This window comes from Pan troglodytes, chromosome 11 (genome assembly GCF_028858775.2).
Source record: "Pan troglodytes isolate AG18354 chromosome 11, NHGRI_mPanTro3-v2.0_pri, whole genome shotgun sequence".
Taxonomy (NCBI): Eukaryota; Metazoa; Chordata; class Mammalia; order Primates; family Hominidae; genus Pan; species Pan troglodytes.
Window position 1 is genome coordinate 25,993,278 of NC_072409.2, and position 26,767 is coordinate 26,020,044.

The 26,767-nt window shown below is 40.1% G+C and overlaps 1 protein-coding gene across 2 annotated transcripts in view; it reads right to left on the reverse strand.

Annotated features, from left to right (window-relative positions):
• Positions 1–10,619: 10,619 nt before the first annotated feature.
• The window catches only part of HSDL2 (hydroxysteroid dehydrogenase like 2), a 96,927-nt gene continuing 80,779 nt past the window's right edge, over positions 10,620–26,767 (reverse strand). Inside the window, exons 10-11 of one of the 2 annotated variants that reach the window (NM_001199077.3) lie at positions 26,500–26,628; positions 10,620–15,685 (exon numbers count right to left, since the gene is read on the reverse strand). In NM_001199077.3, coding sequence (NP_001186006.1) covers positions 15,573–15,685; positions 26,500–26,628 — 242 coding nt within the window. In that variant the 3' untranslated portion in view covers positions 10,620–15,572. The remainder of the gene's footprint in view (positions 15,686–26,499; positions 26,629–26,767) is intronic. The other variant, XM_009457050.4, reaches the window with a different exon arrangement.

Below are 26,767 nucleotides of genomic sequence, written 5' to 3' on the forward strand. Positions count from 1 at the left end.
TGGACTTGCTAGGTGCTACCAGGCTTGGTCCACCTTTATTTTACCTAACACTTTCGTAGTACTTGCTGTGTGCCCACAGTTTGCACTGAGTACTTAGCGAATATTAATTTATTTAATCCTAAGAACTCTACATAGTGGGTGCTATTAACATTGCCATTTTATGATAAGGAAATTGAGGCACAGAGAAATTAAGAAATTTTTTCAACATCACATAGATAGTAGCTAGAGGAGCCTGGATTCATTCCGGACAGTCTGGCTTCAGAGTCTGCTCTTAACTCCCTTTCTATTTACAGCACTGACCATCTCCAAAACAGTAATCATGGTAATAAATAACATTTACACCATATCTGTCAGGCCTTACGTAGTGCCCACATCTTGGCCTCACCTCATCTGTGACAGGCATACCCCAGTCACTTGTACCCTTGGAGTAGGTAAGGGAAGAGAAGAATATTTTTGAGGGAGAGAAAGAAGCTAACTTCTTAGCAAAGGAGAAAATATCCAGGGTCGTCCAGAATCCAAGCAGGTAACTTCATTACCACATCAAGCATGTTCTCTCTTTTAGGTAGCTTCTGCCAACCCCTCTCCATCTCTAGAGCTGATTCCGGTTGATGTTCTTAACACCTTCCTGTATCAACACTCTTCCAGGTCTAGGCTGAAATTTAAAATCTGTGTAAATGTTGACACAATAATGTTTGTACAAACAAAAAAGACCAAAAATGAAAACCCCCTAGTTAATTGCTGCATATTCTAAAGATGGGATCTTGTGGAGAAATTGGAACTCTTATGCAATGCTGATAGGAATGTAGATGGTACCACCACTATGCAAAACAGTGGGGAAGTTCCTCAAAAAACTAAAACTAGAGCTACCATATGATCCAGCAATCCCACTTCTGGGTAAATATCCAAAAGAATTGAAAGCAGGATATCGAAGAGATATTTGCACATTCATGTTCATTGCAGCACTATTCACAATAGCCAAGAGATTGAGGCAGCCCAAATGTTCATCAACAGATGAAGAGATGAATGAAAATGTGATATATATATATATAATGGAATATTATTCAGCCTTAAAAAGGAAGGAAATCTTATCACAGGCTACAACATAGATGAACCTTGAGGATGTTGTGCCAAGTGCAATAAACCAGTCACAAAAGGACAAATACTGTTATGATTTGACCTATATGAGGTATGTAGAGGTATGTAAACTGTGGGATTATGTCAAACTCGTGGAAACAAGACGGTAGAATAGTGGTTGCTAGAGGGTAGAGGGAGGGGAAAATGGTGATATAATGTTTACTGGGTACAGAGTTTCAATTTTGCAAGATGAAAAATTTCTAGAGATGTTACACAATAATGTAAATATAACACCACCGAACTGTACACTTAAAAGTAGTTACAAAGGTAAATTTTAAATTGTTTTTGCCACAATCAACTTCAAAAAAAATCTAATTTTATTTGTTTAAAGGATATTTCACTACAATGAATTTTTTTAATGATGCAGGCATCCAACCATGATGAGGTACCTTGTTGAACAAACTAACTCTGCCACTAAGAACGATGAAAGCTGTTTAAAAAAATAAATAAGTCTGTTGAGAACAATTGGAGAGCAACCCTGTCATCCAAGGCTTGAGAGTCCACGAGCCCCCCAGGAAGAAGAGAAATACTCTGAAGTGAGTCCTGCATTCTCAGCCGCTTTTCCTTCTCAGGGCATTGTTGATTTGTGTCTAGGAGTGTAGAAGTCAGAAAGAAGCACCCTAGAGCTTACCGGCAGTCTTACTGGCCTGGAGATACAAAATTTGGAGTCAGGTCTATTAAGGCAGCTAGGACTTGAAAAACGAAGATCCTAGAGAAAGGAATCACAGTAAACCTAGTGGGTTGGCTGAGGGCCATAATCCCGGCACTTTGGGAGGGTGCGGCAGGAGGACTGCTTGAGGCCAGGAGTTTGAGACCACCTTGGGTAGCATAGTGAGACCCTCGTCTCTACAAAAAGAAAAAAAAAATTAGCTGGGCATGGTGGCCCACATCTCTAGTTCCAGCTACTCAGGAGGAGTAGAGGAGAAAGAGAGAAGAAAGGGAGACCTGTGAGATTATGCTTTTATTAGGTCTATAGGCATTATGCCCTTAAAAAACACATGCGCAAAGGAGAGGAACTTATTTCCAAGACTCTGGTGTTAACCATTAGGTTTTTGTTTTGTTCTGTTTTGTTTTGAGACAAGGTCTCGCTCTGTTGCCCAGGCTGGAGTGCAGTGGCGTGATTTCAGCTCACTGCATCCTCTACCTCCCTGCCTCAGTCGATCCTCATGCCTCAGCCTCTTGAGTAGCTGGGACTAGAGATGTGGGCCACTACGCCCAGCTAATTTTTTTTTCTTTTTGTAGAGACAGGGGTCTCACTGTGTTACCCAGGGTGGTCTCAAACTCCTGGCCTCAAACAGTCCTCCTGCCGCACCCTCCCAAAGTGTTGGGATTACAGCCCTCAGTCAACCATTAGGTTTTTTCATGGTCAGCTGAGGGATGTGTTGCGTTTGGGAGTCTATAAGATGAACAAGTGGGCTATATCTCAACCACACTGGGAGGGGAAGTTTGTTTTGTTTTGTTTCTTGAGACAGAGTCTTGCTGTGTTGCCCGGGCTGGAGTGCAGTGGCATGATCTCAGCTCACTGCAGCCTCCTCCGCCTCCCAGATTCAAGCGATCCTTGTGCCTCAGCCTCTCGAGTAGCTGGGATTACAGGCACATGCCATCCTTCCCATCTAATTTTTGTATTTTTAGTAGAGGCAAGGTTTCACCATATTTGGCCAGGCTGGTCTTGAACTCCTGAGCTCAAGTGATCCTCCCACCTTGGCCTCCCAAAGTGTGGGATTACAGGTGTGAGCCACCACACCTGGCCAGGAGGGTAAGTTTTAACAAGGCCAAAGGTGACAGCAGGGGGTTGGGTATACAACTGGGTTTCAAAAGACTTAGGCCAGGCCTAAAAATGAATGCCAGAGCAGCAACTATATTAAAAAATTTATGACACTGGTACATGCTTCAACATGGATAAACCTGGAAAAGTTTACAAAGCTATGGGAAAGGAGCCAGTCACAAAGGGTCATATATTATATGATTCCATTTATATGAAGTGTCTAGAATATACAAATCAATAGGGAAAGAAAGTAGACTAGTAGTTCCCTAGGGCTGAGAGGTTTTGGTGGAAATGTGAGGTAACTACTAAGGAGTAAAGTTTCTTTTTGGGGTGATGAAAATATTCTAAAATTGGATGATGTTTATGAAACTCTGATTATACTAACAGCTACTGAATTGTACGTTTTAATGGGTGAACTGTATGGTATGTAAGTTATTTCTCAATAAAACTGTTTCAAAAAGGAAGCATCAAATACAAATCGTAGGCCGGGCATGGTGGCTCACGCCCATCATCTCAGCACTTTGGGAGGCCAAGGTGGGAGGATTGCTTGAGCCCAGGTGTTTGGGACCAGCCTGGGCAACAAAGTGAGACCCCGTCGCTACAAAAAAAATCAAAAAATTAGCCGGGCGGGGTGGCACACATCTATAGTCCCAGGTACTTGGAAGGCTGATGTGGGAGAATCGGTTGGTCCCAGGAGGGTCAAGGCCACAGTAAGCTGTGTTTGTGCCACTGTACTCCAGCTTGGGTGACAGAGCAAGACTCTGTCTCAAAAAAAAAAGGAAAAAGGAGTCCAATAGAGGGCAGAGTCTGAGGAAGGGGCACAGGTGCCATGTGCAGCAAGAAGAACCCCCTAAAACAGCCCAAGAAGCAGGCCAAGGAGACGGATGAGGAAGATAAGACTTTCAAGCAGAAGCAAAAAGAGGCATTAAAACAAAATGATACGTTAGAACATTTCTCCCAACAATTGCAGAATACAAGCTCCTTTCTTTCATTATTTTTATTTATTTATTTTGAGACAGTCTCACTCTGTCACCCAGGCTAGAGTAAAGTGGATCATAGCACACTGCAGCCTTGACCTCCACATTCAAGCGATCTTCCCACATCAGCCTCCTGAGTAGCAGGGACTACAGGTGGGTGCCGTCATACCCAGCTAATTTTTCTTTTCTTTCTTTTTTTGTTTTTCTGAGGTGGAGTCTCACTCTGTCGCCAGGCTGGAGTGCAGTGGTGCGATCTCGGCTGACTGCAACCTCCGCCTCCCGGGTTCAAGCGATTCTCCTGCCTCAGCCTCCCAAGTAGCTGAGACTATAGGCATGCGCCATGACGCCCAGCTGATTTTTGTATTTTTAGTAAAGACGGGGTTTCATCATGTTGGCCAGGATGGTCTCGATCTCTTGACCTTGTGATCCACCCGCCTTGGCCTCCAAAAGTGCTGGGATTACAGGTGTGAGCCACCGCGCCCGGCCATACTCCGCTGATTTTTAATTTTTTTTTTTTTTTTGTAGAGATGTGGTCTCACTATATTGCTCAGGCTGGTCTTGAACTCCTGGGCTCAAGTGATTCTCTCACCTTGGCCTCCCAAAGTGTTGGGATTACAGGCGTGAGCCACCATGCCCAGCCTAGATGTTCCTTTTAAGTGCATATATAATGTTCACTAAAAAAGGCCATATAATTAGCTATAAAACAAGTCTCAAAAAATTTAAAATGATTGAAGTCACAGAGTATATTTTTCTAACCCACTGTAAAGCTAAATTTGAAATCAATTATAGATCAATATCTGGAAACTCTGAATATTTGAAAATTAAACGTTTCTATAGTCCTCATTGATTAAAGAAGAACTCAGAAGGAAAGTAGGAAAATCTCTCGAAGCGAATGAAAAATTACACAATGTATCAAATGTTTGTGGGAAAATGCTAAGGCAGTTCTAAAAGTGAAATTTATGGCTTAAAAGTTTGTATCATAAGAAAAAGAGGGCCCAAGAGAATGAACTAAGTTTTAATCTTCAGAAGCTACAAGAAAGGACATATTAAACACAAAGTAGAAGAAAACAAATAATGAAGATAGTAGAAATCAAGTAAAACAGAAAACAGACCCTCCCCCCGCCGCCCAAAAAAAAAATAAGTAAGAAAATAAAGGAAAACATAAAGTATTTTGTAAAAAATCATTGCCAGGCATGTGGTTCATACCTGTAATCTCAGTGCTTTGGGAGGCCAAGGTGTGTGAATCGCTTGAGCCCAGGAGTTGGAGACCATCCTGGGCAACATAGTGAGACCTCGTCTCTACTAAATGAAAATAAAAATATTAGCCAAGCATGGTGGTGTGTGCTTGTGGTCCTAGGTCATCGAGAGGCTGAGGTGGGAGGAAATCGAGACCATCCTGGCTAACATGGTGAAACCCCGTCTCTACTAAAAATACAAAAAATTAGCTAGGTGTGGTGGTGGGCGCCTTTAGGCCCAGCTACTCGGGAAGCTGAGGCAGAAGAATGGCGTGAACCCGGGAGGTGGAGCTTGCAGTGAGCCGAGGTCGAGCCACTGCACTCCAGCCTGGGTGACAGAGCAAGACTCCATCTCAAAAACAAACAAACAAACAAACAAATAAACAAAAAAAACTACAGCCCCAATATGGCAAATGGACACAAATACAAAATTGAATCCACCAATATATAAGTAATACAATATGACTAAATGGGATTTTTCCTAGAAATATAAAGTTAACTTTTCACTCAAAAATCAATCATTGCATTGTTTCTTCTTATGTAAAATAATAATAATTTTTTTTTTTTTGAGACGGAGTCTCGCTCTGTTACCCAGGCTGGAGTGCAGTGGCACAATCTCGGCTCACTGCAACCTCTGCCTCCCAGGTTCAGGCGATTCCCCTGCCTCAGCCTCCTGAATAGCTGGGATTACAGGCTCGTGCCACCATGCCTGGCTAATTTTTTGTATTTTTAGTAGAGATGGGGTTTCACTGTATTAGCCAGGATGGTCTCAATCGCCTGACCTCGTGATCCGCCCGCCTCGGCCTCCCAAAATGCTGGGATTACAGGTGTGAGTCACGGTGCCCGGTCAGTAATTATTATAGTATTTGGTTTGTCAAGAATCTTTACCATCTTTATATTGACTTAAACATCTCAGAATTTAGAAACAATTGCCTGGAAAAGAATATCATAAGGAAGATAAAAAGTCTAAAATAAGAGATTTGTGTGCTGTAAAGTTTAAAATCTCATCCCATGTTGGCCGGGCACGGTGGCTCATACCTGTAATCCCAGCACTTTGGGAGGCCAAGGTGGGTGGATCACGAGGTCAGGAGTTCAAGACCAGCCTGGCCAAGATGGTGAAACGCCGTCTGTACTAAAAATACAAAAATTAGCTGGGCATGGAGGCGGATGCCTGTAATCCCAGCTACTCGGGAGGCTGAGGCAGGAGAATGGCTTGAACCCGGGTGGTGGAGGTTGCAGTGAGTGGAGATCATGCCACTGTACTCCAGCCTTGGCGACAGAGGGAGACTTCCATCTCAAAAAAAAAAAAAAAAAAGAAATCTGATCCCATGTCATAGTATGCTCAGGCTACTGTAACAAAATATAATAAATTGAGTGGGTTATGAACAACAGAAATTGATTTCCACAGTTCTGGGAGCTAGGATTCCAAGATTGGTGTACAGGCAGATTTGGTGTCTGGTGGAGGCCCACTTCTTCATAGAAGACCATCTTTTCCCTGTAATCTCCAGTGGCAGAAAGAGCAAGGGAGCTTTCTTGGGCCTCTTTTATAAGGGCACCATTCCATTCATGAGGTCATATTACCTATTTATATCCGCATGACCTAATCATCTCCTAGAGGCTGCACCTTCTAATACCATCACCTTGGGATTAGGATTTCAACATATAAATTTTAGGGGAACACAGACATTCAGACCATAGCATCCTACTAGTTATATACCATTATGTTGACTAGATACAGCTATTTGGTTTCAGTTTAAAGAATTCCCTTAAGCAGTTCCTGCAAGGCAGGCCTAATGGTGATAAACTCCCTTAGCTTTTGTTTTTCTGGGAAGGTTTTTATTTCTCCCCCATTTCTGAAAGACAGCTTTGCTGCATAAAGTATTATTTTTTGGCAGGTTTTTTCCTTCACCACTTTGAATGTCATCCCACTGGCCTGCAGGATTTCTGAAAATTTCTGAAAACTTTGCTGGTAGTTATATTAGCACCCCTTTGTATGTGGTATGTTTCTTATCTCTTGCTGCTCTCAAAATTTTCTGTCTTTGATTTTTGGTAGTTTGATTATTATGTGTCTTGATATACTCCTCTTTGGGTTGTATTCCTCTTTGATTGGAAAACTCTGTACTTCCTATACTGCTTGTTGGTGTCTATCCCCAGTTTAGGGAAGTTTCATTTATTATTTATTTATTTATTTTTATTATTATTATTATTATTATTATTTTTTGAGATGGAGTTTTCATTCTTGTTGCCCAGACTGGAATGCAATGGCACAGTCTCAGCTCACCACAACCTCCGCCTCCCGAGTTCAAGCAATTCTCCTGCCCCAACCTCCCGAGTAGCTGGGATTACAGGCATGCACCACCATGCCCGGCTAATTTTGTATTTTCAGTAGAGACAGGGTCTCTCCATGTTGGTCAGGCTGGTCTGAAACTCCTTACCTCAAGTGATCTACCCACCTCAGCCTCCCAAAGTGCTGGGATTACAGGCGTCAGCCACCGTGTCGGCCTATTATTTCTTTAAATATGCTTTCTGGCTCTTTGACTCTTTCTAAAATTTCTGTTGAGCAAAGGTTTAGTCTCTGGATGGTGTCCCAAAATTCCTACAGGCTTTCTTCATTCTTTTTTATTCTTTTGTCTTCTTGCTTCTCCGACTGGATAATTTCAAATGTTCTGTTTCCAGCTCACTGATCTATTCTTCTGCTTGATCGAGTCTGCTATCGAAGGCTTCTACTTAATTTTTCCATTCAGTCATTGTATTCTTCATCTCTAGAATTTGTTTCTTTTTTATTGTTTCTATTTCTTTCTCAAATTTCTTGTGTATTGTTTTCCAAATCTCATTAAATTTTCTATCCATATATTCTTATAGTTTACTGAACTTCTTTATTATTCTGAATTCTTTGTCATTTCCTAGATCTCCATTTCTTTGGGGCCCATTATTAAAGCTTTATTATTGTCTTTTGAAAGTGATTCACTGATTCTTTGCAATCTTTGTGTCCTTGCATTGTTGTCTGAGCATTTAAGACCACCCCTGGCTGGGCATGGTGGCTTACGCCTGTAATCCCAGCACTTTGGGAGGCCAAGGCAGGCAGATCACGAGGTCAGGAGATCGAGACCGTCCTGGCTAACATGGTGAAATCCCATCTCTACTAAAAATACAAAAAATTAGCCAGGTGTGGTGGTGGGCGCCTGTAGTCCCATCTACTCAGGAGGCTGAGGCAGGAGAATGGCGTGAACCTGGGAGGTGGAGCTTGCAGTGAGCCGAGATTGTGCCACTGCACTCCAGCCTGGGCAACAGAGAAAGACTCCATCTCAAAAAAAAAAAAAAAGAAGAAGAAGAAGACCGCCCTCTCTTCTGGCTTTTGCAGGTGTTCTTTGGCAGGAATAGACCTTCTCTATTTAGCCTCTGATTCTGGAAGGGCCAGCTCCCAGATAAGCTGGAATGACCCCAGACAGGCAGAGGTTGTTGTGATTTCTCTAGTTGACTGGGCTACTGCCTTTGCTCTGATATTGTGTAGAGCTGCTGGCTGGGTACTGTGATGGCTTTTGGTCAGGTTAGTCACAGGATATATTCCCTAGCCAAGCAATTCTGATATTTGGGATCTGCAGTTAGGCAAGGCTGCGGGCTGGGGTTGGAAGTTAGGTGGAGTCATTGCTTGGGACAAGTGGAATCATAAGCTATGCTCCTTAGAATTGCACAGTTGAGGCTGGGCGCAGTGGCTCACGCCTGTAATCCCAGCACTTTGGGAGGCCGAGGCGTGGGTGGGTCACAAGGTCAGGAGTTTGAGACCAGCCTGGCCAACATGGAGAAACCCTGTCTCTACTAAAAATACAAAAATTAGCTGGGCGTGATGGCAGTCTCCTGTAATCCCAGCTGCTCGGGAGGCTGGGGCAGGAGAATTGCTTGAACCCGGGAGGCAGAGGTTGCAGTGAGGTGAGACCATGTCATTTCACTCCAGCCTGGGTGACAAGAGCGAAATTCCATCTCAAAAAAAAAAAAAAAAAGGCACAATTGAGGATTGCCTCCCCATCAGGGTGGAACTGTGGGGTAGGCTTTTAGCTGAGCTGAGTGGTTGTTTGACCTCGCAGGTCAAGCCAGTCTGGCCCCTTTGCATTTCTTAAACGTTCGGAGGTGGGAGTCTTCTGCCTAGGTAGGTTGTTAGGTGGGATTTTTGGCTGAGGGCTGAGTAGATCTTCATTTGACTTCCTGGGTCAAGCTGGTCTAGCTCCTTCTCTCAGTGCATGGAGGCAGGAGTTTCCTTGCTTGAGTAGGATTGTTGGGGTGGGCTCCGAGGCTGGGCACAGAGACTAGCTATCTAGGGACTCAAGCTAGCTTGAAATTCCCACCGTGCTTCTGAAGGTGACTAGCTCAGCTTTGTGGGTGGGCTTTGAGACTGGCTGGTATCTCTAATCTGGTGCCACAGCTGGCAGAAACGTAGAGGTATTACCAAGATCCATGTGCTGGTTACTGTGACCTCTGCCTCCTCTCATTGTTTCTACCTGGCCCTGAGTCGTGTAGTGGTGCCATTTCCCCAAGGGTAGGTAGGGGAAACCACAGTGGGCTGCCTGGGAAACATCTCAGAATGCTAGGGAAGCTAGATGACTATTTCAATTTCTGTTTTCCCCTAGTAGAAACTGTGGGCCAGGAGAATCTTTTCTGTCTGGCATTGTGCTGACTTGGAGGGAAAGGGGTGCCACAGTTGGAATAAGACCATTCTTCCTTGGGCAACATAGTGAGACACAGTCTATTAAAAAGGGGGGGAAAAAAAAAGACTGTCCTCCTTATCCTTCTAATTCAGATTTCATTCCGTTCTGTGGACCATGTGTGTCTCAAACTTGTTTCCAAGTATTGGGGTTTACAAAAGGATTTTCTGGCCTGTGGATAGTTTCTAGTTGAACTTTTCTGTTGGCTGGGAGTGAAGCCTGATACTTCCTAAACTGCCATCATTCCCCTAGATACAGCTATTTGTCTCTATTTAAGTACATTTGGCTTCAACAAACATGGGTTGGGGAAAACAGCACAATAAATATTTTTAACTTAAAAAATAATTTTAGACTAGGCAAAGTGGTTCACACCTGTCATTCCAGCACTTTGAGAGGCCAAAGCAGGAGGATTGCTTGAGACCAAGAGTTTGAGACCAGCCTGGGTAACAGCAAGAGCCCATCTCTAAAAGAAGTAAAAGTAATTTTAAAAAATCATTTTAATTCACCATATTAATAGAATAAAGGAGAATAACCTAATCATCTCAATAGATAATAGAAATAGCATTTGACAAAATTCAGCAATCATGTATAATTAAGAATACTCAGCAGATAAACAACAATCAGCCTGATAATGTGCATCTACAAAAAAAACGCCCTACAACTATCATATTTAATGGTGAAAAAACACAGTGTTTTCCCCCTAAGACTAAGAACAAGGCTAGGATATCCATTTTCACCACCAATATTCACCACTATACTGTGGGTCTAACAGTGCAATATGACAAGAAAAAAAAATAAGGCACACAGAGTGGAAAAGAAGAAATAAAACTGCCTTTATTTGCAGATAACAATCACATAGATAGAAAATCCTAAGGGATTTACAAAAAACGCTGCTAAAACTAATAAGGAGATTTAACAGTATTGCAGGACACAAAGCATTTCTGTATCCTAACAAAGAATAATTAAAAACTGGAATTTAAAAAATTATTTAGGCTGGGCATGGTGGCTCACACCTATAATCCCAGCACTTTGGGAGGCTGAGGTGGGAGGATTGCGTGAAGCCAGGAGTTTGAGACCAGCCTGGGCAACAAAGTGAGACCTTGTCCACACAAAAAACAAACAAAGCCAGGCATGGTGGTATGTGCCTGTAATCCCAGCTACTTGGAAAGCTGAGGCAGGAGCCCAGGAAAGCTGAGACTTGGAAAGCTAAGACCTTGAGCCCAGGAATTCAAGGCTGCAGTGAACTATGAGCATGCCACTGCACTCTAGAATGAGTGGCAGAAAAAATAAAACATCTATGCACTGAGGTATACTATGATAGCATTACATGACTGTTTTGGGAAAAAACTCTAAACCATTTTTCCTCTGCTCTCATACTAACACAACAACAATCATCAACACACAAGAAGACTTCTGTGACCAAATTTGTGAGAGTTTTTCCCACACGCTAAGCAGTGGACACCAAGTAGGTGTCCTCCAGTTTTATTCTGACACTATCTACTTGGAGATAGTGGGTCTCACCATGTTGCCCACTATCTACTGTCTCCAGGTAGATAGTGTTAGATGCCACAGGTCGAGGGGCTCAGTCCCCAAAACTGCCCCACCTCCCAGACACCAGTTGTAACTCTGGGCGTCTGGAAATTCTGACCAACTGGCTTCAAGTTGGGGTTCCCACAACCTCCACTTGGGGTTTGATTAATTTGCTGGTGCAGCTCACAGAACTCAGGGAAACACGTTTACCAGTTTATTGCAAAGAAAATCATAAAGGATAACATATGAAGAGATGCATAGGGCACAGTATTGGGGAAGGGGCACAGAGCTCTCCAGTCCTCCCGGGGTGTGTCACCCTCCAGGACCCTCCATGTGTTCAGCTATCCAGAAGCTCTTGGAACCCAGTCCTCTTGGGTTTTTATGGAGGCTTCATTAAGTTGGCATTCTTTCCCCCAGCATATGGAGCAGGACCCTCTCTGGAATAAGGGTTTATATGACCCACAGTTCTGCCTTGCGGAGGTGAAAGGAAGGCAAGAGAAGGTCAGAGAGATTCTGTTTCCTGAGGCCTGCCTGCAAGGCCTAACACCCAACATTGTAACAAAAGCTTGTAACAAGGGCTATGGGAATTACAAGCCAGGAAACCTGGACAAAAATAGATAGATAGATAGATAGATACATAGATAGATAGATAGATAAGATAGATGATGATAGATAAGATAGATGATGATAGATAGATAGATAGATAGCAAACACAGTGACCCAACCTCATGGCGTTTCACTCAGACTTTTATCTTGACTCTGAGAGACTCAAGATTCAACTTAAAAATGGCATCCTTAATTCTTTTTTTTTATTTTTAAGACAGCATCTCACTCTGTTGTCCAGGCTGGAGTGCAGTGGCGCAGTCTCAGCTCAATGCAACCTCCACCTCCTGGGCTCAAACAATTCTCGCACCTCAGCCTCCTGGGTAGCTGGATTAAAGGCCACACTGCCACACCCATCTAATTTTTGTATTTTTAGTAGAGACGGGGTTTCACCATGTTGGCTAGGCTGGTCTCAAACTCCTGGCCTCCGACCTCAGCCTCCCAAAGTGCTGGGATTACAGGTGTGAGCCACCTCGCCTGGCCAGCATCCTTAAATTTTTAAAGAACTGTGTATTTCACCTTCTGGCTATGTTTACCTTTTACATGTGTTAGGGCCTAGAAGCTGCAAATACTTACAAAAATGGTGAAATCTTACTAAAGATAAATTAGAATTATGATGACCATTATGTGGAACATTCCAGATGAATAAGACTGTTTGTTCATCTAAGAATTGAGTTTAAAAATGAGGGCTTCTGAATCAGGCCCTCCTAGGGATACCTATTGATGTGCAAAAGCTTCTAAAAAGATTTCAAAAATGTTTGTCTCTTTAAAAGAGCTCATGTAGAAGGCAAATGAAAAGTTTAAGCAACTAGTTTATAAGAAAATTGAATCTGCCAATCTTTTCACTTAGTTACTGTTTTACTCCAAAGGCAAAAAGAAAGCTAGGTAATATTTATAAAAATTAGGCCCTTGGGTGAAGCAGATTTGCATTTTCAGAACTATCCATCTGCATCCAGAAATAGGAAACCCTTTGTCTGCTCTATTTGCTAATGGGCTCTGCCCTGAACTCAGTAATCTAGTTAAGAAACAGAAGCTAAGTTGAAAAGACCGCCTATTGAATTAAATCAGTCTCCAAAATTTGCCTTTCTGGTATTTAGCCAGTTATTTTGAAACTCTTTGTAAAAACGTGTATCTATAAAGGAAAATCAGTAGAAATTCTTATAATAGGTGAGAGCATTAGTCCAAATAAACTCACCTTCAACCATTTTGTCTGAACTGGGCTTCTTAGCATCAACTTTCTGTCTTGGCAAATAACAATATTTAGGCCTGAAATGTAAGTTCTCTGCCTTTGAGATGTAAATTTTCTACCTTGTGTTACCTAGGAACCATCCCTTTCAAAATGCAATTCAGGGTAGAAAATTTTTAAATGGTTATTTTAAAAAGGGATGAATAGTGGACTGTGATGGGTTTAAAACAAAGATTTAATCTACTAATGATTGGATGGATCAGAGGAACTCATTGCTGGTCCCCTAACATTACAAAGCTCAAAACCAGTCAGCTCAATTTACTCCAATCTGGAAAAAATTTTTAAAGCCAGAAGGCAGAGATTCCAATGGGCAACCTAACTAACAATCACTTAGGGCAATAATCAAGCAGGTCAGTCCAGAAAAGGGCAAGGTCCCTTGACTCAATCCCCCTGTTGGGATAGGTATAATTAGCAAATTCATATTTTAATGACCAGAACCCAGAGATTGCTGCCTCACGGTATGTTCTACCTCTAATTTTCCCAAACCTTTAAGAATGTCAAAGAATAAAATCTCAACAAATTATGTAAAGATCTAATTGGCTTTTATTAGCGATTCATGAACTGGGTAGCATCCAGCCTATAAAATAAAACAGAAGCCCCGCCAGGTATGACAGAACGGTCTGCATTTGTAAGGCAGCACTAGCAGGAACAAGGAAACAGCATAGTAGACACAGCAGATTGGTTAACATCAGGTTACTTCAGGTTACGTTCCTTGTGTGGATTAAAGCAGAGGGGGCTTCCTCATCATAATCACGCTTGCTCACGTTGACTGGACTCCCTTTGATCAGTTGCTGTGAATCTCCTGACTTGTTGAAACTGTCCTATTTTTAAGTTCACTTTGATTACATGGACTCCATTCCTGGATGGAGAGGTGAGATCTTGGAGTTCCATTCAACATAAATGTATTGTAAAGTTTTTGTTAGAGGGCTTGTTAATGTTGGCCTTGGGCTAGTCCTTTCCCATCTCTGATCCTCTGCTTCCTAACTTGTAAAATACAGATTAAATGCTCCTAACATTATGAATCTAAGAAATGTCAGGATTAGCTAAATTGCTTAATGGCACAACAATATTAGAGTGGAAGCTGAGAAGCAAAATTGTTACACTGAGCAAGTATTTTTAACTGATTGAAATGAAAGATAAGAGCTTTTTAAAAGTTTATCTTCCCCTCAACCCTCCCAGCCTCTCAAACCACTGTATTAGCTTGCTAGGGCTGCCATAATAAAATACCACAGATTGGGGGGCTTTTAAAATTAATTTATTAGGGGGTAGAGACAGGGTCTTACTATGTTGTCCAGGCTGGCCTTGAACTCCTGGCCTCAAGCAGTCCTCCTGCCTCAGCCTCCCACAGTGGACGGCTTAACAACAGAAATTTATTTCTCACTATTCTGGAGATTAGAAGTCAAAGATCAAGGTGCTGGTGATTTTGTTTCTTCTGAGGCCTCTCTCTTTGCTTGCAGATAACTGCCTTCTCACTGTGTCCTCTCCTGGTCTTTGTTCTGTGCACACGTTGCTGGTATCTCTTATGTCCAAAGGACACCATGTTGGATTAGACTAACAGCCTCCTTTGAACTTAAGTCACCTCTTTAAAGGCCTCATCTCCGAACAGTCACATTCAAAAGAAATGGGAGTTAGGACCTCAACAAATGAATTGGGGGATACACAGTTCAGCCCATACCAATGACCTATTCTAAGGTTTCTGTTTCAAAACATTGTAGCCAAATGCATACTCCTAGGGAGAAAATTATTTTGTTTTAGGACAATTTAAACATATTTTTAAATGGAATACATGCAGCAATTTGTTAAATTACATTAGTAATATTTTCCTATGGCTAAGTCCACCTGGAAAGCTAGTTATCAAAATGAAAAATTATTGTTTCATTTAGTCCTCGCCAGTACTAATTCGTTTTTTATAATTTTTGTAAAATGCACTATATAAGATTTTCTTTAAAATAAGTATATAAAAATCAAAAACATCATTAAGATTTTCATTAGTATACAATCCAAAACTAAAAATTTTAAAACAGACTAGCTTCATTTTACATGACAAGAAGATTTGAAAGAGCTAATTTTACTGCTTGATCTGACTGTCCGCCCAAAATACTTTTCTTGGAGAAAGACAGTGAATGAGATGTAAGGCTCAAAGGGTTAAACCCTTGAAATATAAAAACACAGACTGTCTTAGAATCCCACTTAATGAAGCTTATGTTTGATTAGCTTGCCATTTTAATTACAATTTCAAGTCTTTTAGAGACAAATTCTATCTTTTCCAGAACAAACGTGCATATCCTTATAATACAACAGGAAAGAAAACAAACATTAGATTTTAACTGTTGAGCTTCTTTTACTTTTTGAGCATAGCAGTCGACTTTTTTTTTATATTTTCCTTCACAGTCTGGCATTCATCTGATTCATTAGCTTCTCCAATTTGATTGCTAGGGCCATGTTACCTTTAATCTTCAATTTTCCTGACATGAATGCCATTGTTGGTTTTAGTTTCCCTAAAATGAGAAAATGAGAGAGGGAAAAGCAACCATTAGTGCCCTTAGGGATATATTGCTTTAAGAACACGCATTGTAAAAAGAATCTCCTTGAGTTCTATAAACCTCAGAAGCATAGAAATTTCTGTTACAGCATTTTATATCAGTATCTTGGGAATCCCAATTCCTAGACTTAGATGTTAACAATATCCTATTAAGAGCTAGCATAAAAACAACAATCAGCAAAAGATTATAGCAAATGTTTTTACACCAAAAAGATTTTTATACACTAAAGGATACACGGCCCTCAAATGAATTCTGGTAAACAAATACTGTCTATTTTAGTTAATTTTCCAACTTAACGATAGTTCATTAAACTTTTGACATTTCAAGTTCAAAAAACCAAATGGTGTAAATGAACAAAACAGTCTTAAGAAATGATCATTAAAAGTATAGTGTATGGACACAAAATATGTGTTAGCATTACTTTAACCACAGAAATGCCAGGGTATAAAAAATGTGAGCATTAAAATAGAATTGTACCTAATAACAACATGTAATAAATATGAGCTCCATGGAGAGAAGTACATTTGTTATCTGCTACTCTTATTCCAGTGTCAGTACGGGGTCTATCACATAGTGGAATTAATGAGGAAACAGACTCAAAAAGGATTTTGGCTTGCTCAAGGTCACACAGCTTGTATGAGGCAGTGCTGTAATTCAAAGCCAGATATGTCTGCCTTTCATTTATGACTTTTTTTCCTTTTTTTTTTTTTTTTTTTTTTTTTGAGACAAGGTCTCACTCTGTCTCCCAGGCTGGAGTACATGTACAGTGGAGTACATGGCTTACTGCAGCCTTGACTTCCCAGGCTCATCTGAACCTCCCACCTCAGCCTCCTGAGTAGCTGGACTACAGGCAAGCAACACCATGCAGGGCTAATTTTTTATAGAGATGGGGTTTTGCCATGTTGCCCAGGCTGGTCTCAATGATCCACCTGCCTCCCAGAGTGCTGAGATTACAGATGTGAGCCATCTGGCCCAGCCTCATTATAATTTTCTGTCTTACATTATGCTAATTGATATAGATGACATATCTTCTAGAAGGCACAATATGTGTTTGGTTTATTAGTAGCTTAGTAGCCACCCTCCCCACCCCTGTGCCCCACACAGGTTCTTTGCAGAGAAAGTGTGTGAGTTAATGTATTATATATATATTATATTAAGCTATTAAATACCTTTAAATTATTCTAAATAGAGGTTATAGCAAAGCCTCATGGAGTTATTATAGGTAGAAAGGATCAAGTCCAACTCTTTTATTTTAATGAATAAACTGAGCTGTGTCCTACTTTAAGACAGTGTGATGTTAAAATCCCAATACTTACAAATAATAAATGAAGGGGTAACTTTTATTTACATGGAGGATACTGAAAGATCTTTATTCTGGAAGGAACAGAACAGCCCCTCCAAAAACACAGATACAGACATCTGGGTGTCCTTCAGCTAAATCAACTGGATCATGCTCTGTTATTCTACAGTGAAGCCTACCATTCCACCCACCCCACTCACACACATCTTCCAATGAGCTTTGCAGAGCCTTGCCCATAGAGATGAATGGACATCAAATATAACCAAAACCAAAACACAGATAAGAGCAACTTGGAGGAAACAGAATGCTGGCTCAGACAAAAGATAACTAAAGTAGAGTAAATGGAGAACAAATTAAAAATTCCACAATCTCTGCCCTCAGAGATAAAAGAAAATAATACAGCAAGGGATGGGGAACAGGATGCAGGCGGAGAAAGAGGGAAGAGGAGGAGCACAGGAAGGAGAGAGGAGAAGAAGAGGGGATGAAGGAGAGGGAGAGAGGAGAAAAAGGGAAAGGGGGAAAGGCAGTGATGCCAGGGAAGGAGAGGGGATGGGTTGGATTGAGGAGGAGGAAGAAAAACCATCAGAAAACAAGATGAGCTCTTAGAAAGTAAAATTTTAGTCAACAAAATTAAAATGCAATAGAAAGGTAGGAAAAAGAAGGTGAGTCGATCTCCTAGAAGCTGAAAAGAATTATACAAATATATGTGTAATAGGAGAAATGAGTGATTAAATCAGATGATCTTTTTCTCCAGAAAGTCAGAAGAGAGAAAACTGAGAGAACTATCAAAGAAATAATATAAGAACTTTTCAAGGGGCTGGGAAAATGACATTTACCTTTTATCACTGTGAAATACCAGACTACCACAGAGAAATATGTCTCTGATTTCAAAAACTTTCAGAAAGGACAGGGGTAGATAGAAAAGATTAAGACGAACAACATCAAATTCTCAACGATAATCTTAAGATGATAAAGCAATGGCTTCAAAATTCTGAGGGAAAATGAATTGCAACCTGGAAATCTCTACCCAGACAAACAATCAAGAGAGTTGGTAGAGTAATAGTAGTTTCAGATACACACAAAAATTATCTCTAATGTATCCTTTCTCATGAAACTACTGGACAATGTGTGCCACTAAAATGAAGATGTAAAGGAAGAAAGAAGACATGGGATCCAGGAAACAGGAGATTCAATGCAGGAGAGAGTTAAATTTCTAGGACAACAGCTGTGTAGCAGGCTTAATGAGCTTCGGGTCTAGATTATAACATGAAGACAAAGGGCTCCGGGGAAAAAGTGGACTGACACAAGCTGATACATTTGACAACGTAGAAAACTGCATCAAGAAGCTGTGGGAAGAGTACAGGAAGACTTTGCTTAGTGTCATGGACTGAATGTTGGCATTCCCCACAAACTTCATATCTTGAAGCTCTTGCCCTCAGTGTGATGGTCTCAGGAAGTGGGGCCTTGGGAAAATAATTTGGTTTAGGTGAAATCATGAGGATGGAGCCGGAATGATGGGATTAGTGCCCTTATAAGAAAAGGAAGAGAAACAATTTAGTGGCATTTAAGTCCAGGTACAATGTTGTGTACCACCACGCAAAACGTGGTATCTATCTAGTTTCAACCATTTTCATCATCCCAAAATGAAACCCTCAGGGGTTCAGCATTAGCAGTTCCCCCTGCCTCCAGACTCTGGCAACCACCAACAGCTCTCTGTGTCTATGGATGCACCTATTCTAGATATTTAATATAAAAGGATTTCTACAATATGTGATCTTTGGTGTCTGGCTTTTTTCATTTAGCATAATGTCCCATGGTGTAGCATGTATTAGTACTTCATTCCTTTTTATGGCTGACTGTTATTTCATTATATGTATATACCACACTTTGTTTATCCATGCATCCCTTAATGGACATTTGGGTTGTTTCTGTCTTTTGCCTATTGTGAATAGCGCTGCTGTGAATATGCATGTACATTTATTTGTTCGAGTGCCTGTTTTCAATTCTTTTGAGTATATATTTACAAGTAGAAATTGTGAGTTATTTGGTAATTCTATAATTAACTGTACCTATACATCTATGGATTTAACTAAACCCATGTCTCTATAGTCAACTGATCTTCAACAAGGGTGCCAAGACCATTTAACACAGGAAAGAACAGTCTATTCCACAAATGGTGCTGGGATAACTGGATATCCACATACAAAAGAATGAAGTTGGACTCTCCTACCGTCTACAAAAATTAACTTAAAATGGATCATAAACCTAAATGTAAGAGGTAAAACTCAAAACTCTTAGAAGAAAATATAGGTATAAAGCTTCCTAACCTTGATTTGGCAAAGGATTCTTATATATGACACTGGAAGTAAAAATAAAAAAAAATAGGTTGAACTTCAAAACTAAAAACATATGTGCTTCAAAATATATCATCAAGAAAGTGAAAAAACAACCTACAAAAAATGTGAAAAAGCATTTGTAAATCATGTATCTGATGAAACATAACTAACTGAAAATATATGAAGATTTTTTTTTTTTTTTTTTTTTTGAGACAGTCTCTGTGTCACCCAGGCTAGAGTGCAATGGCGTTATCTTGGCTCACTGCAGCCTCCGCCTCCTGGGTTCAAGCGATTCTCCTGCCTCAGCCTCCTGAGTAGATAGGATTACATGCACCTGCCACCACGCCCAGCTAATTTTGGTATTTTTAGTAGAGATGGGGTTTCACCATGTTGGCCAGGCTGGTCTCGAAGTCCTGACCTCAAGTGATCTGCCCGCCTCGGCCTCCCAAAGTGCTAGGATTACAGGTGAGCCACTGCGCCTGGCCAGAATTTCTTAAAACTGAATAATAAAAGACAAATAACCAAATTTTGAAATGGCAAAGGACTTGAAGGGACATTTCTCCAAGGAAATACCTTTGATCCATAAGCACATAAAAAAAGTATGATATCATTTGTCATTAGGGAAATGCAAATCAAAACAATAAGATGCCATTTCACATCCACTAGGGTGGCAATAATGAAAAAACAAAATAATAACAAAAAAGAAGTGTTGGTAAGTGCAAGGATATGGAAAAATAGAAATCCTTGTACATTGCCGGTGGGAATGTAAATGATGCAGCCACTATGAAAAACCTTTTGGCAATTCTTTGAGAAGTTAAACATAAAATTATATTATGACCTAGAATTCTACTCCCATGTAGATAGCCAAGAGAAATGAAAACATAAAGCCACATAGAAACTTGTATATGAATGTTTATCGAAGCATTATTCATAATAGCCAGACAGCAGAAACAAAAGATGAATAGGTAAATGAATTGTGGTAAATCCATATAATGGAATAATATTCAGCCAGAAAAAGAAATGAGGTACTGATACATGCTACAGCTTGGATGAACCTCAAAAACATTATGCTAAATAAAATAAGTCAGATGCAAAAGGTCACATATTGCATGATTCCATTTGTTTAAAATATTCAGAATATGCAAATCAATAGAGAAAAAGCAGATTAGTGGTTGCCAGGGGAGGTGAGAATGAGAAGTGCTTACTTACATATGGTACAGGTATTCCTCTGCAGTGATGAAAAAGTTTTGAAACCAGGGAGGGATGGTTGCACAGCACTGTGAATATATTAAATGTCACTGAACTGTACACTTTAAAATGAGTAATTGCGGCCGGGCCTGGTGGCTCACGCCTGTAATCCCAGCACTTTGGCAGGCCGAGGCAGGAGGATTGCCTGAGGTCAGGAGTTCGAGACCAGCCTGGCCAACATGGTGAAATTCTGTCTCTACTAAAAATACAAAAATTACCCAGGCGTGGTAGTGGGCTCCTGTAATCCCAGCTACCCAGGAGACTGAGGCAAGAGAATTGCTGGAACCCAGGAGGCAGATGTTGCAGTAAGCTGAGATCACACCACTGCACTCCAGCTGGGGTGACTGCGCGAGACTCTGTCTCAAAAAATAAAAATAAAATGACTAATTGCATGTTATCTGAATTTCACTTTATTTTTTAAAAGGTTATGAAATACTAATACATGCTACTACAAGGATGAAACTTGAAAACATTATGTTAAGTGAAAGAAGCCAGTCACAAAAGATCACATATTACATGACTCAGTTCATACGAAAGTCAGAATAGGGAAAACCATAGAGATAGAAAGTTGATTAGTTGTTGCTTAGGGCTGCTGGTGGGGATATTGAGGGATATTACATTGACAGCTGATAGGTAGAGACAGAAAGTGGATTAGTGGTTGTTTAGGGGTAGCGGTGGGGATATAGAGGGATATGAGGTTGACCGCTAATGGGTAGGAGGTTTCTTTTTGAGATGACGAAAATGTTTTAAAAGCAACAGATGAATTTTACACTTTAAGTGGGTGAACTGTATGGTATATGAATTATATCTCAATAAAGCTGTTTTTAAAAAGCTATTGACATACAAGTAGAAATTGAATTACTAATTTAAAATATTCCTACAAAAAATCCCAGCTACAAAATGGCTTCACTGATTAATTCAAATGATACAAAATCAATACACAAAAATTAGTTATAGCTATATATACCAGAAACAGGCAATTTGGAAATAAACTAACGACAATAATTTCATTTCACAACGGTAAAAAAGAAAATATTTAGTGGGAAAAGCATGAATGATAACAGGAAAAAATAATAGATTAAACTTGATCAAAACAAAACAACTTTTGTAATACAGAAGATACTTTTAAGAAAATGGAAAGAGAAACCACATACTAGGAGAAAATATTTGCAAATCACATATCCAATAAAGAACATGCATCCAGAATTTATAAAGAATCTGACAACTCAATATTAAAAAGACAACTCAATTTTACTTGTGTGTGTGTGTGTGTGTCTGTGTGTGTGTAGAAGCAGGGTCTCACTATGTTATTCAGGCTGGTCTCATACTCCTGGCCTCAAGTGATCCTCTTTCTTTGGCCCCCCAAAGTGTTGGGATTATAGGCATGAGCCACCATGCCTGGCTGACAACTCAATTTTAAAATGAGCAAAGACTGAATAGACAATTCACCCAATATAAGTAGCTATCAAACACATGAAAATATGTTTAAATCATTATCAGTAAGAAAATACAAATTAAAACCACACGAGGCTGGGCACGGTGGCTCATGCCTATAATCCCAGCACTTTGGGAGGCTGAGGTGGGTAGATCACTCGAGGCCAGGAGTTTGAGACCAGCCTGGCCAACATGGTGAAACCCCGTCTCTAGTAAAAATACAAAAATTACCTAGGTGTGGTAGTGCATGCCTGTAATCCCAGCTTCTTGGGAGGCTGAGACATGAGAATTGCTTGAACCCAGGAGGTGGAGGTTGCAGTGAGCCGAGATCATGCCACTGCACTCCAGCCTAGGAGACAGAGCAAGACTGTGTCTCAAAAAATAAATAAATACATAAATAAACATATGAGATACCACTACATGCTCACTAGAATGGCTATAATAAAAAAGACAACAAGCCAACTCTGGGTGTACTACCTATGAGTTAACCCTGCTCTGCAAGGAGCAATTTTTAAAAAATGTTTTTAAAAGACAACAAGTGTTGGTGAATAGGTAGAGAAAATGGAACCTTAATACATTGCTGATGGGACTATAAAAATGGTATAGTCACTGTAGCAAATAGTTTGGTAGGTTCTTAAAAAGTTAAATATTGCCTGGGTACAGTGGCTCTCGCCTGTAATCCCAGGACTTTGGAAAGCTGAGGTAGGAGGATTGCTTTAGCCCAGAAGTTCAAGACCAGCCTGGGCAGCAAAGCGAGACCCTATCTCTATTTTATTTTAAGTGAAAAAAAAAAAAAAAGTTAAATATCAACTTACCATATGACCTAGCAATTCCATTCTTAAAAATCTACCCAAGAAAAATGAAAACAAATATCCATACTGATACATGTATGAGAATGTTCATAGCAGCAATATCCATAATAGCCAAAAACTTGAAACAATCCAAGTGTCCATCAGCTGGTGAGTGAATAAACAACATGTGGTATATCCATACAATGGAATACTATTCAGCAATAAAAAGGAACCGAACTACTGATACCAGCTACAACATATATATGAATGAATATCAAAAGCCTATAAGTAAAAGGTGCTAGATGCAAAAGACTATATACTGTTTTATTCCATATATATAAAATGTCCAGAAATAGCAAATTTATAGAGACAGAGAGCAAATTGGTATTTGGCTGGCTAGGGCTTTGGGAATGGAAATAGGATCGACTGCAAAGAGACATGAGAGAATTTTTTGGTGTGATGAAATGTTCTCAGACTGGACTGTAGTTATGGCTGTGTAACTATAAATTTATTAAAAATCATTTATACTTAGGATGGTAAATTTTATTGCATGTGAATTAGACCTCAACAATACTGTTTTAACAAAAGTTTTTTAAAAAGCTAGTAAGCTCAATGTTTTATACACACACACACATCCCCCTCCTCAGGTAAAGTAATATTGCTCAATTTACTTTATTTCTGTCATACTGCTCCACCATACAGTGGCCTCTATTGGCCAAAAGGAGAGATTCTGATTAGTTGGTTACTAGTTGCTTTAATTTTTTTTTTTTTTTTGAGACAGGGTCTCAGTCAATCACCCAGGCTGGAGTGCGGTGGCTCGATCTCAGCTCACTGCAACCTCCGCTTCAAGGTTCAGGCGATTCTTATGCCTTAGCCTCCTGAGGAGCTGGAATTACAGGCATGTGCCACCACACCCGGCTAATTTTTGTATTTTTGGTAGAGACAGGGTTTTGCCCTGTAGGCCAGGCTGGTCTCAAACTCCTGACCTCAAGTCATCCACCTGACTTGGCCTCCCAAAGTGCTGGGATTACAGAAATGAACCACCACGCCTGGCCTAAATTTTTGTATTTATAATGTATCCACTACATAAATTAGGCATAGAAATGGCTATGGTCTCGTCAAAGAGAATTCTTAGGATATAAAGTCTAAATTGTGCCCATTTAAAGGAAAGCAGATGGGATAAACAGTAAGAATAAAAGGACATAAGAAGCACAAGCAAACTCACTTGCTCCCGATCTAAACCATACCTATAAAATATACTTGATAAGAATAATTGTTTTTTTAAATAATTCATATAACTGACTGGCCTCATCCAGTGAATCCAAGACCACATTCAAAGAAAGATACCAATAGAAAGCCTATTATTTCAACTGTATGCTACATAAGTGAAATGTAAATTAAAGAAAGAAGTCACTTGGTTTCTTCACCTTTGGAGGGCAGACTAGCATAATAATGAAGAGCATAAGCTTTGGAGTTAGCTTGGATTCAAATCCTTGCTCTATTTTCTCATTCATCAGCTGACCTTGGGCTTATTATTTAATTTTTCAAAGCCTCAGTACTTACTGCTATAAAATGGAGAACATATTTTATTGGAAAGAACTGTTGGGAGTATTGCTTAACCTGTAGCAATCATGCAATAAATAAATCGTACATAATTACTGTTATTTCCATTTAGAAGTTGACAATAAATTTTTATTTTAAATGGTCTTCATGTTAAAACAAATATTTATAAGATTCCGATTCACCAAACATTCATTGAGCATTTATTAAATGTGTCCAAAGCACTGTGTTTAAGCTCTATGGAGAAATAGTTGTTGAAACACTGAAGAAACACTAAACTATTAAAAATCATTAAAGGGGCCGGGCGCGGTGGCTCACACTTGTAATACCAGCACTTTGGGAGGCCAAGGCGGGTGGATCACCTGAGGTCAGCAATTCGAGACCAGCCTGGCCAATATGGTGAAACCCTGTCTTTACTAAAAATACAAAAAATTAGCCAGGCATGGTGGCGGGCACCTGTAATCCCAGCGACTCTGGAGGCTGAGGCAGGAGAATTGCTTGAACCCGGAAGGCAGAGGTTGCAGTGAACCAAGGTTAACACCATTGCACTCCAGCCTGGGCAACAAGAGCAAAACTCCGTCTCAAAAAAAAAAAATCATTAAAGGGATAACCAATGATAAACATTGAAAGATGTTATAATGTATTAAGTGAAAAAGATTGCCAAACAGTAGTAATGGTATGATCCTGTTTTTATAACCACACATGTATATTTATATACACTAACACACACATACAAATATGCATATGTATGATGCTAAACCAAATTATGCAAACCATAATAAGATGAGCATAATATACATATATAGATGCTAAACCATATTTTGGTTTGGTTATGGTTTAGCATCATACATATGTATATTATGGTCATCTTCCAGTGGTATGGTAAAAATAATTTTATTTTCTTTTTTCTTAGGTATACTTTCTCTTTTTTTGAGACAGGGTTTCATTCTGCCGCCCAGGCTGGAGTGCAGTGGTGTTATCTCAACTTACTGCAGCCTTCACCTCTGGGCTCAGGCAATCCTCCTACCTTAACTGGAGTAGCTGGGGACTACAGGTGCGCACCAGCACACCCAACCAATTTTTGTATTTTCTGTAGAGACAGGGTTTCCCCATGTTGCCCAGGCTGGTCTCAAACTCCTGGGCGCAAGTGATCCTCCCACCTTGGCCTCCCAAAGCATTGGGATTCCAGGCGTGAGCCACCATGCCTGGCCTATATTTTCTAATTTTTATATGAACATTTAACACCACTATAAAAAAAGGGAAAAGTTGAAGAAATGCTGATCATTAGTACACCGTATACAGATTGACTCCGATGGAATGCAGGCAATTAGCATCCTGAATTAGAACTGTAAAGAAAGACTTAGAGGGCACAGAATACACCATGTTCCTGCTTAGAAAAGATTAAAACAGAACAAAGTCTGAATAACATTTATAATTCACTCCATGAAAGACTCTTTAGATCAGGATGTTATGCTTAGTTTCAAGTGCTGCTTCTAATTTTTTAGAATTTGAGTTAATTAACTTATCATTTGGAGTAGTTTTCTAAGAGTAGAAAAGAGAAAATTATCCTTAATTTTCTGGCACAGTTAGAGGTAAATGGACAGAATAGAAAATCACACAAAAGGTTCTCTGGGTTTAGGACTCCACAGAAAGCAGGGTCACTAGGCCATGGCCAAGGGCTGGTATGTGTTTCCTATTGAAACAGCTGGCAAGATGGAAGCACAACCCTACTCTCAATAAGCGAACTGCTGCTACTGAGTTCAGTGCCTCTAGTGACTGGGGTGTTATTGGAAACATAATACCTTAGGCCAGCTAATATGATGAAGCCCACCCAGGAGTCCCTTTGAATTATCTCACTGTTCCCAACATTATATTACTGGCTTCTCAGTAATGGAAGAAAATAATTCTGACATCTACCTTCCACTTGTGAGAGGAGGGAGAAGTGGCAATGGAGGCAACAGTAAGAACAGCCTTCCCAAAACTAAGATTCCACTGCTGCCAACATTTACAAGTCTTGATTATTTGGGAAGGGATAAAGCAAAATGTCAGAACTAAATTTTCTCTGAACAATAAGGTAAACTAATAAACTGGAAAACTCACCTGAAAACATTTTTACAAAGTCATCAGTAGTCATACTCATCACCACATCTGCCTGATCAGAAGGCTCTCCATATCCGACATTCCCACCCTTGCTTTTCAGATCAAGAAACCACGTGCCACCATCTTCACCTAGAGATAAACATATAGAAATCAATGTCATAGAAGCCCTGTTCTTCTTAAATTTAATAATTACTTCAATTAGAATAATCTTACAAAATGCTGTTTCCCAAGTTAAAATCCCCAGACCTCCATCAGTCAAATTCAGCAA